Raw genomic sequence first — 12,042 nt, 5'->3', positions numbered from 1 at the left:
GCCCCAAAAAAGCTCTACATCAGATGCAGAAGAGAGAAGGGGGATGCAAGCTTAAAAAATGCCTACAATTCCCGTGGTTAAGTTAAGACTCGCTCCTTCCCTAGCTAGAGCGTCAGCAGCCTCATTGGCTTCTCTAAATACTAGATTCCAGGTGACCCATTGGCTTCTCTAAATACTAGATTCAAAGATGTGGTCAAATCTCCAGGGCCATGGGGCTGCCCCAGAGGCCCAAGTAACAACATTACTAGAGTCGCCTTCAGTCACCAATTCAGTGTTCCAGCTGGGGTTGAGTCTTCGGAGCCCTTCGAGCAAATCCATGGCCTATGCGGTAGTGGAGTCCGTAACTCCAGCAGTTAAGGAGAAGGAAAGAAGGGTAGAGCACTCAGAATTTCTGAAGATGCCCCCTATCCCGGAGGGGCACGGGTTGCCAAGAGAACAACCATCAAAATTAAGTTTGCTTTGCCAGTCTTCCAGCGGTCTCCACAATGAAGAGCTAGATATTATTGGAGCTCTCAGGTATAGGAGGTTTTGCAAATAGTGGTGAAGATCAGCAAAGAAGCAATTTTTTAGGAGTTCACGGTTTCTGGCCCAAAAGGAAACTAAGGTGTGGCATTTGTCGATCAAGGAAGGGTTGGAAGCTACGTCCCCCCTAACAATTCTGCTTTTCCTTTCTACCCAGATAGACCACAAGACAGTAGCAATACAGACTCTCAAAGGAAATAACCAGATTTGCTCCAAGGAGTATTAGGTAGGTAGAAAAGAGCTGATGGATTGAGTGGGGAGGAACCCAGGTCCACTTGAAAAGGTTGAGCGCATCAAATCAAAGGGCTGATGCTACTTCACGATGGATGAAGACATGGGCATTTGTCTCTTCAGCCAAAAGATACAACGCATCTGTTAGGGAGGGAGAGGCCTCTTCTCATGAGTTGATCTGTTTTAGGGCCCTTTCATGAAGGGTAACCCAACCAAAAACTTGGATCTTAGGGGGGATGGATGGGAACCAGGCTTTGGCTGCAATTGAGGGGGCGGCATTGGAGGGAAGGGAAGCAGCATAATAGCTCAATAGAAGGAGGCAACAGGGAAGTTCCTCGATGTGGCTGGTGACCACATGATCTTATCTTCCCCAGACAAGGGAAGAAAAACTGAGTGTAGGAGGGCTGAGTGTTCCGAAAAGTATTCAATCTCTTTGATCAGTGAGGGGCCGTATAAAAATGGGATTCCAAGTTCTAGAGTCCCACAACAGACAAAGCATTCAGCTACCGTAGAGTTGGGAATTAGGGCGAGCCGGAAGAGGGTGGGGAACTGTTCTTTAAGAGGGCTGCCACCTACCCATAAGTCAGACCAGAATGAAATACTGTTTCCCAACCTTGGGCGACAACAGACCCAGCTCAAAAATAGGCTATGGCAGGGTTGAAGGGACCTCCAAAAGCATGATATATTGCCACTGGTCCTGCAGGAGGGTAGCCAAGCCTGGTCTTGATGACAGTAGTTTTGGTGACAGCATTTACGAGAGATGACCTCTCTCCACAAGTGATTAAGTTGTGTGGCATAGCGCCACCACCATTTGCCTAGTAGGGCTAAGTCGATGGCTCTTAAGTTGCGAATGCACCCTGGGATTTAGGTAAGTACACCTTAGCCAAAGAGATTAGGTGGAATTTATGGCCACCTTCACCCGACCACAAAAAGCCCCTCATTAGTTTTTCCAATTTCGCTGGTAAGAGGCAGGCATGTGAAACAGAGACATTAGGAAGAGAGGAATACTAGAGAGGGTAGCCTTGATGAGTGTCAAACATCCGGCCGAGGATAAAATTCTCCCTTTCCAGGTAGCAAGCCTCCTTTCAAATTTATCAATTATTGGACTCTAATGGTTAAGTCTTGCCAGACCAAGACAAAGAGGAAGCCCCAAATAAGTGGATGGCAATCATCTACTGCACACCCCCATCGGTCAGCTAGGCTCTGAACTAAAGGATTGTCCAAGGAAACATCCATTATCTTAGATTTTCCATATTGACTCTGAAGCCAGTGGCTAACTCAAAGCATTGGAGGAAGAGAAGCGAGCAGTCAACTTGTTGCCAGGATGAGTTGCAAAAGAAGAGACTATCGTTAATACGCGTATTGAAGGTGGGAGATGGTAGGACCTGACCTTCATCTGTTGAACCTTGTAAGATGGATGCCTAAACACCTTAGCCACTATGGAAAAGAGGAAGGGTGATAGAGGGCCACCCTTTTGCAGGCCTCTAGAGCCTGAAAATATCCCTTGGGAGACCCATTGATTAGCAACAAGAAGAATGGATTGGATATGTAACCTTGAATCCGTTTTCTCCATTTAGCCCCAAAGCCCATCCTAAGGAGAGTCTAGTCAAGAACCTTCCAATCTACGTGGCCATATGCCTTCTCCTAGTCAAGTTTAATTACGAAGCCTGGGGTCTTTTGAAGGTGGCTAGAGTGGATGCATTCATGGGCTATAACAGCCCCATCTTGGATCTGGCGATCCATCACGAATGACCTTTGAGTTGGGGAGATAACCCAGCCTAGGACCTTTCTAAGGCGGGAAGCGAGGACTTTGGACAAAATTTTGTATGAGCTGTTGATCAGACTTATGGGCCTGAAATCTTTCAGCTCTTAGCTCCTTCTCTCTTTAAAACCAGGGCCAGGAAAGTGGAGTTATGGCCCTGTGGATTATTCCTCTAGAATAGAAGTCCTTGAAAAAGGCCATGATGATAGGCCTTAAAGTTTCCCAAAAGCATTTAAAAAGGGCAACGGGGAAGCCATCAGGTCCTGGGGCACGATCGGAGCTTAGATCATTGATTGCCCCTAGGACTTCCGCCTCGAAGAAGGGTTCTTCGAGTGAGATTGCTATTTCGGGAGGCAAGGAAGGAAAGGAGAGGTCATCCATGTAAGGTCCAGGACACCGGGAATGGAAAATAGCCGGCAGATGTAGTCGATAGCAGCCTTCTCAAAGAGGCACGGTTGAGATGGGTTATTGAGTTTTCGCATCTATAGCAGCTATCTTGTGAAAGTAGGCTGTGTTGAGATCCCTGGACTTGAGCCACTTGACCTTTGCTCGTTGGGACCAAAAGGTTTCTTCTTTCTTGAGGAGAAGGTTGTAATAAAGTTTAGCTTTGGACCGAAGCTCCAGCTCAGATGGGGAGAGGGTTCTAAGTTTTTAAGTGGAGTCTCAATGGAGTATGGACTGTAGTAGTGTCTCTTTTTTGGATCAAAGGTTGCCAGGTAGTTGAGAACTCCACAACCTCAAAGAGGTCTTGAGGAACTGCAGTTTCTTCTATAACCTAAACCCAGCCCACCCGTGAGTTTGGGTAGACAATGACTTCCACTTTGAGTGAACCACGGATGGGAAGTTGGCCTCCTCAAACCATGTAATCTCGAAGCGAAAAGGTTTGGGATCCCTCAGGGCTGCCTGAGAATCGAATAAAATAGGACAATGGTCTGAAGTAGGCTTGGGAAGAACGAAGGACTGGGTTCCAGGAAAGAGATTGTCCCATTCTAGAGAAGTGAGGAACCTACCCAATTTAGATAAGGTGGGATTGGGAGAGTGGTTGGACCAAGTGTATTCCGCCTCCTCTACGGGGATGTCAAGAAAGTGGTTTTGGGAAATGAAGTCCAAAAATTGGACCATGGGAGGGGTAATTGTATCGTTGGAGTTTCTTTCATGTGACCACCTAGTCACATTGAAATCGCCTCCTAGGCAACAGGTGGATGGGGCCAAGGAAGCCACATGTTGAAGTTCTCCCCAAAAGGCGTCTCTGGTGTTGTCTGAATTGGGTCCATACACCACTGTGCTTTTCCACAAGAAGCCATCAGTGATTCTTGAGAGTATTACTGTGACTGAAAATTGCCATATGTGAGAGTTGACAACGGCGTGGATGGTTGGATCCCATAGGATTCAGATTCCACCTGAAGTGCCATGGGCTTCTGGGGTGACCCATTGACAAGGTCTAAAGCCCCAAGTCTACTGGATATAGGGAAGGGAAGGAGGTGGGAGCTTGGTTTCCACCAAACCGAGGAGAGAAGGGGAAAATTTAGAATTGAAATTGTGGACTGAGCTCCGCTTGTTTGGGTGACCCAAGCCCCAAATGTTCCATATTAGAATCTTCATTATGAGGGCGAGGGAGGAAGGGGGGGGACTCATCGTCGAGCGTCTAGCTTGCTGTGGTGCCGAGGATGGAGAGGAGGTGGGGTAGGGGCAGGTGGTTCCCCTTTGTCATAGTTTACTTTGAAATGGAGATTGGTGAGCTTTCGCTATCATTTTTGAGTAGTTGCTGAAGCCCTGCCTTCGGCTTTGGCTTTGGCTGTCTCTACAGCTCTGGTGTGGCGTCCACTCTGATGAAGGCTTCAAGTGCTTCTTTTGGGCCAACGAACATAAGGCCCATTACTTTGAGCACCTCTTTGATGTTACCTTGGGCACAATCCAAATCGTCTACGAAGTTGGATTTGACACAAGCCAAAGACTGGCACAGAGAAGAGTCCGCTACCGAGGAGAAAGGTGTAGCCTCCTGACGAGGATAAGATGACAGTTAAGTAGGGGGAGTGAGATTTAGCACATCTGCGTATACGATGTGTTGGGGGGAAGGAAGAAGGGGGAGGTGCTAAAATATGGGGGATGAGGCAGTAATCGTCAGGGTAGGGGATCATGGAAGAGGTGGACGGCAGATGGTTGCTTAGCAGTGAAAGCGCTCCTCCCGAAGTGGATAGGACAGAAGCGAAACACTGAGTGATGGGTGTGAAGGGGTCTCCGAAGGAGAGGGGGCCGGAAGAAGGGAAGGAAGAAGGGGGAGGTGCTAGAATATGGGGGGGGGGGAGGTGCTAGAATATGGGGATGAGGCAGGAATCGTCAGGGTAGGGGATCAAAGAAGAGGTGGGCGGCAGATGGTTGCTTAGCAGTGAAAACACTCCTCCCAAAGTGGACAGGAAAGGGGCAAAACACCGAGCGATGGTGTGAAGGGGGGTCTATAAAGGAGAAGGGGCCGGACAAGAGGTGCTGGTGGGAGAGTATGAAGGGGTAAGGAATGACAAAGACGTAATGGGTTTGCTAAGGGAAGGCTGGGGGAGGGAGAGGGAGAGGGGTAGGATGAAGAGGGTGAGGGTAAGATGGAGTTCAGAGGTGGGAGGGTGGGAGAAGAGAGATTAGAGAGTGGCACAGCAGAGTGAAAGAAGTGGGGGATGGATAATGGGGCATGGAGCCTCTGAAGAGAGTAGGGAGAGGGGGCGGGAAGGGGAAAGGGAGTTGGGGAGTGAAAGGCAAAGAGGAAACGGCAGTGGGAGACAAAGGATGCCGACTACATGCTGCTGAGAGGCATGGAGAGTGGGGGACTGCGTGAGGTGGGGAGGCCAACAAGATGAGGAGTGGTCTGCCAAAGTACTATTAACAGGGTTGGAAGTAGGCGGGATGAAGCCAAGGGTGAGAGGGGGAAGTGCAGCCTGAGAAGAGTAGGGTCTAACGGCAGCAATTGAAGGGGCCTGCCATATCATCCATCAGACCGTCCTTGGGAGGACACATGTTGGGCACTCACATACAGAGAAGGGGGCAAGGGCACATGGAGGGGGCCGCTCACGGAACATGTGTGAAGGCTGGAGCCAGCTGTTGTGTACGGAGGATAGTGTTGAGGGGGAGCTGTAGCAGAAGGACACGCAGCCTTCGAGATTGAAGAAGGTAAAGGAAAGAGAGGAAAAGAGGAGGTGCGCTGGGGAAGGCAAGCATGATGGGTCACATGTAGTTGTGTTATTGGATGCCTAAGATACCATCTCTGTGGGGTTTGAATTGCCCAACAAGAGTTAGCCCCATGGATTTCTTGATTTAGGCAGAGTGTTTTCCCCCTACTGGAATGGAGAACGGAGCGAGCAAGCGGGAATGAAGAGAGTGGAGAGGGGCCGGAGGGTGGGGGTTGGGTTGGTGTAGGAAGTTGGAAGACTGAGGGGAAAAGGCTAGGCTCAAGGGAGCAGGTTGTTTAGCATTTTGGATGAGATGAACATAGTTTTCATAGATAGGTGGGAAGGAAGAAAGAAGAGAGGGAGGTGGGCTGTTGAAGGGCGGATGGGAAGCGGTGGGGTGAGGAAGCTGAAGTTGCTGCTGGTTAGAGAAGGATACGGAACGTAGATTGGATGGATTCTAGAGCTAGGATGGGAGCCGTGCGGAGCGCCCTGAGACGGAGCCATGAATCTCTTTTATCCCATGTCATATTGTTCCCATGATTAGTTAGATATCTGGCAAGAGTTTGTGCACTCAAACATTATCTTGATTTTTAGTGCTGATGGAATCTGAACTTATTAGTAAGCCTAATTAAACAAGGCATAAGACTAACACATAAAAGCAAAGAACTCTATAATTTAAAAAGCTCAAGAGGCACATCACAGGGTAGCATTGTCATTGATGATTTGCAACAACATCAGTAAATATCAGTGTCGACAACTCCAACGAGTATGCTTGGACTCACCTAAATTACTCAGGCTTGGCACCCTGTCGAGCCTGAAAGTGCCCAAAACTTCAGGGGAATATAAAGTAAATAAGAATTGTACAGGAATCGGGTAAATCCGATAGACTTTTTAGTTAAACAAGGCTGGGAAAATTAGCCCCCATTTTCCCTTATTTTTGAAGATTGGAGGCCCTAGGGTTTGATACATTAAATGTGAGACAGATGGATCAAAGAATTTGGCCAAGGGCTTGCAAGTGAATATTGTGATTTCTTCACAATGGAGTCGATCTTTGTATAAAATTTCATCCCCAAGCCTAGTTTTGGACTCTTTGTCCAACCATAAGCTTTTTTTCTCATGAAAAAGGCCAAAAAAAAAAAAAAGGATTTGAGAGATTTGAAATTAGCATTTACTATTCATCAAAATTTTTTCAAGAGGTCAGATCTTCTAGATTCAAACTCGAAACCCAAATCTAGTTTGGGGGTTTCAATTGGGAATGTTTGAGGAACTCTCCCAAGGATTTAGCACATCGATTAGCACCGAGTGTAAAGATCAGGGGATCGGCCTCAAAATTTTTGGAATGTTTCATTTTTCAATTTAAATTCATAAAGTTGATTTAGTTTTCACTAAGTCAATCATAATTGATTTATTGTCTATCTATTTTTCAAGCCAATGACATATATTACTTTTTCTATTCTATGTTTTATATATTTCTCTTCATTTACTATGATTATTTGGAATTTTTTTTATAATTTGCCATTTTTCTGGCGTTACAATTTTTTTAGTATTTTCATTTTTTGGCCCCTTGTTTTGGCTTGGGCAAGATTGGGACAAGTCATTTCAGACTTGCCCAATTAACCCATCCATGCCAAGGCCTGAGCTTTGAGCCCAAGCCAAAGTTGTTAGGTCAAGACCCAAACCGTTGAACGCAGTGGTTGAGACTGGTTACAAGTCATAAAATAAAAAAAAGGGAAATATATCAAAAATTATAAAAATTGAGAAAAATATGGAAAACTATAGAAAAATAGGAAAATTGCAAAAAACATATTAGGAGAATATTTTTCATCTATAAGCAGTTTTGGTAGTTCCATTGAAATGTTAAACAAAAACAAGAAAAGAAAAAAAAAAAAAAAAAATGCTAACATTTTTTATAAAAAAATCTATTTTTTCTTCTTCTTTTTTCAAGATAATGCAATAGGTTGTTTCCTTTATTCAATTTAATGGTTTTTGTTGCTTTAATAAGTTTATTGTTGTGAGTTTTTGCTTTTTTGTTAGCTTATAATATGCATATTTTGTAAATAAATCTAATATTTATTTTTTCTAATAATGTTTTTCTATGAACATTTTTCTTTCTTCTAAGAAATTGTTAATAAATCCAATATTTATTGTTATAGTTCCATTGCTTTTTTTTAGCTTATAATATGCATTTTTTGTGCATATTATAAGCTAACTAAAGAGCAAAAGCCTACAACAATAAACGTATTAAAGCAACAAAAACCATTAAAATGAATAAAGGAAAAAACCTATTGCATTAATTTGGAAAAAAAGACTCCAATTCAATTTTTCTAAATATAAAACAAGCAAGTGAAAGAAATAGTGTAATAAATTTAACCTGGTGCTTGGAATTGGACAGGCCGATGGCCATAATCCTGCTCAAAAGTCACCAAACTTTCCCCAAAGATACTGAAGATTGTTTGGTAACTCCACCATTGCCAGTCCCGAGCCCGGATGAAAAAGGAGGAGAGTTGTGTTAGGTTGGCAACTAACAAAAAACTTTTGCCACATCCATGTAACCAACCCTAAAAAATTGGGATAAGGTTCGGATGATGGCGATGGTGATGATAATGATATTGGAGGTTGTTGAGTAGAGAGAGAAGGAGAGCAATTCTCTAGAGTATATCTCTCTCTCTCTACAAATCCACTTTAAAGCCTCAAAATCCTCCCATTTTGTCAAAATGATCAAAATGCCCCTGTTCTTTTTCAAAAGAACCAAAAAACCAACCAAAAATGATGAAAAATGACCCAAAATTGAAAAAATTGAGGTCTTTCTTTAATATTTTACCCCATCTAGACCTGCCTATTCAGCCTTGAACCGCTGGACCACTATGTTCGACACCAGTTTGATGGGCATTCTGGTCAAGGAGTCAATCGGACCGGAATGGGCATTCATTGCTTTGTGGTTCAGACTGGCCAGCATTGGCCCAAGCCGAGCTGTCAAACACTGATGCATATCAACCATTCACACGAAACATTATACAATCAACTACCCATTGAGAAAGTATGATAAAATCATAAAATTGCTAGATGCCTAATTTATGATTTATTTATTAGCCATTCATGGACTGATTTCATGTTGAGTTGTGAAACCCCAGCCTAGGAATCATCCCTATGCACATGATTTCTGTATGAACCTCTAAGTCATACATCTAGAATGGAAAAGTAGCCAGCTCAAAAAGAACTCCGCATTTTAGTTTTCCATGACTACACATAAAATTGATGATCCATTATAACAAAATGCTATAGATGATGACCTTCTGCAGAAGGTACCGACATAAAATTTTTAAAATTAGCTAACAGTTTGAGTAAGTCATCAAAGAAACCTGCCATACTACTTGAAGAAGACAGAATAGCGTTGTGCTGATGGCCAAGTTTCCAGCGAAATAACTCTGCAGGAAAATGAATGGAGATGAACAGAAGTTCAAACATTCTGATGCAGAAAGATGAAGGAAAAACATAGCTAGAGAAGTTAGAAATTAAAAACATATAATAGCTAAACAACGACATTAGTTTGTCAAAAAAAAACGAGATTTGTGTAACAATGTAGTTCTAGAGTTAAGAAGAAATCATGGGAAATGCATGTTGCAATGTTCTCAATGCTCCCCCATTGATCTCTGTGCTTAGTGATATTGAAGGTTTCATTCCAGACCTCATGGATTGTAGGGTTACAACCCACCCTTGCATTGCTAGGACAACATTATTTTCCCAACAATCAGGAACTGTTTCCAAACTTCACAGGAGTTGGTGATTCGACATCATAATGAGGATTTCTAGGGTTCCCTAGGTTCAGGAAAGGGATGGAACAAAGCACTATCATAGTGGTAGGAACTGGGTATAGGATCTATCTGGAAGTGGGAGAGGATAAGTGATGTATGAGAACAAAGCCCTAGGGGACAAACAGGTATGGGAGAATAAAATACATGGAGAGATCAGGACTTGTTACCGAAAGTATGGAGGCCAGGAGGCTAGTAGGGTCCAAGGAAAGCTGGGCTTTGCAATCATTTTTTTTTTCTTATTTTTTTATGAAAAAACTACATATTCTTTGCATGTGAAACATGACCAAATGCTGTTGCCTTAATGGCCTAATGCTGTTGTCGTAACAAGTGACCAACACAATGGGCAGTCTACATAAATATATAACTACCTGTAATATGCATGTGCATAATATTTAATAATAGTTAATAGTCCAGACACCATGAGCCCACTAATGACTATTGGATATTTTGGGGACTCATTAACTCACCCAATAAGAAACACAGAAAACATGGTTACCAGCAAAGATACTGAAGCTTCATGCACTATTGGAGGATATGGTGATTAACAGTGCAGGTTCTATGTCTCAATAAAGAAAACGATGGTATTACTTTCTCATAGATGAGTGCAACACCAATTATCAGAGAAGAAACACTAGTTCCACTCAGTCAGCATCTAGTCCTACCATGAAGCACATGGAAGAGGACTGCCACTTGATTCAATATAAATTACTTCCTGGCGTTATAGTCTGATTTCCACTTGGGATAGGATTAGGAATATGATTTATTTAAAATATTCACCAAATATAGACATATCTACTTGGTGAAAAACATCCACTCACTTCAGGGGGGACATTTCAGTCATTTGTTGCGTAATGCATGTCTTTATGTTTGTGCAATATCCTTAAGAAGTATTTTACTCATTGCACATGATGATGAGTTAATTTGTTTGTACATTAGTAATTTTGTATATAGTTCCCCATCACCAATTTAATGAAATCGAATTCATTGCAATGTCCAGAATGGATATGAAACCAGTATCCATGTCTAGCCCAAATTAGGTCAAGTTTACATTTTCTCTGCTTCAATTTGTGCAAATAGCATATCTAAACCACAATTTCAACCTATAAAATTTGGAATACAGATCAAGGTTTCGACAATTCTGCATGTCTCTGAACCACATGTGGGTTCGTCTTTGCTTCAGAAACTTACAGAGCTTGATCTTCATGCTATGATGACTTATGAAGATATTGCCTCTAAGATCAGGTCAAACATGGGGATAAAAACATTGCTGAAAAGTTAAGGTTTTGTTGGTTTCTTGGGTCTGCTGTTATTATTGCCACACTTGAATGCCTTCAACCTGTTGAAAGTGCTTGATTTTGCACTATACAGTGCACACTGTAAATTACATCTGGATTCCTGTTTCAAGATAAACCAAGGAGCACAGTTCCTCGTATAGTCAGAACAGTATCTGTCGAAAACCTTAATTTTCTTATAAAAGATCATATAGGCTCCAGTACGTTCTCTATTGACTTTTAACAGGCATTATGGTGCACACAGTGAGTTTCACGCTGTTTAAAGCATGTGAGGATGTATGAGGTTTTTATTTTTAGTTGGGGGGGTCTTCAATACTTAAGAACACCTAGTTTTCCTCAAATATAACCAAATACATGTCTCGTACCAAATTAACAAATTGAGCATAATCACCTATCACAATCTACAACAAACAAACCAATAGCACAATCCTTCAAGGACAAATTCCTTGGTTTTTTTTTTTTTTTTGATAACTGGACAAATTCCTTGGTTAGGCCATCAGATACCTAGATTCCTGGTGCGTGGCGGTTATTGTTTATAACTGGTATTCAAGTCCATTCATGACTGCAGAAAAACACGTGGCTTGTGTTATGTGTACAAAGGCACAAATGTGCATGTATAACATGCACTTTTATTAAACAAAATTGCAGTGGAAAGGGACTGATATACCCATTAAATCTTCAATACAGGGCTCAAAAACAAGATAAACAACACCTCATTATGGCCCCAAGTCATTTTCCATTAAAAATACACCAAGAGACAGCTTGAATACAAGACAATTTATAATTAGGCAAAATTCAGTCACATATACTTATAAAACCATTACATCTAACACATTCAAATAACATAACAAGTTCAATTAAAGTTATCTCTTGCAATTACAACTCAATATACAAACCAAAGCAAAGATCATGGACCATGGAAGAGCCAATTACCTCAAAGATGCCCGGGATTACCTCCTTGGGACTTCATATACGCCATACCGGATGCTCATCCCAATATCGTGGGTAAAAGGGATTAAAGCAATCCTCCAAGTTGGATGCCAAGCAAGAACCACTTCAATCGCTCTTAGGATACTTAGGGGAATTATATAATAGTTTGGGTAGTGTCTTAATGGCTTCTATGTGTGGCGTCAGAGAACTTGAGGAAGACTAGCTCATATCGAATAAGCTAAGGTGAAGGGTCAAGGTCCAAAGTGAGGGCTTAGTAAAAATAGCAAATGGTGGCCAAGGGAGGGCTTGATGATCCAAAATAGAGTGGGAATGGCATG

General features: G+C 42.6%; 1 protein-coding gene across 14 annotated transcripts in view; it reads right to left on the bottom strand.

Annotated features, from left to right (window-relative positions):
- LOC18436053 (palmitoyltransferase AKR1) overlaps window positions 1-12,042 on the bottom strand; it is a 45,947-nt gene that overhangs the window by 3,209 nt on the left and 30,696 nt on the right. For 7 of the 14 annotated variants that reach the window (XR_016061089.1, XR_016061092.1, XR_016061094.1 and 4 more), the window contains one exon: window positions 9,030-9,095. The exons of 2 other annotated variants lie outside the window; for them this stretch is intronic. Coding sequence is in view for 5 of the 12 variants with exons in the window: in XM_020668291.2 (XP_020523950.1) it covers window positions 9,030-9,095 (66 nt within the window). In the remaining 7 variants the exon portion in view is untranslated. Of the gene's footprint in view, window positions 1-9,029; window positions 9,096-10,665; window positions 10,878-11,278; window positions 11,337-12,042 lie in introns of those variants that run through there. 5 more of the 14 variants (XR_016061090.1, XR_016061093.1, XM_088874246.1 and 2 more) reach the window with 4 other exon arrangements.

Source organism: Amborella trichopoda, chromosome 8, assembly GCF_054954075.1.
Source record: "Amborella trichopoda isolate Santa Cruz 75 chromosome 8, AtrichopodaSantaCruz75HAP2 v2.0, whole genome shotgun sequence".
Classification (NCBI taxonomy): domain Eukaryota; kingdom Viridiplantae; phylum Streptophyta; class Magnoliopsida; order Amborellales; family Amborellaceae; genus Amborella; species Amborella trichopoda.
This window is presented reverse-complemented; position numbering and strand designations above follow the sequence as displayed.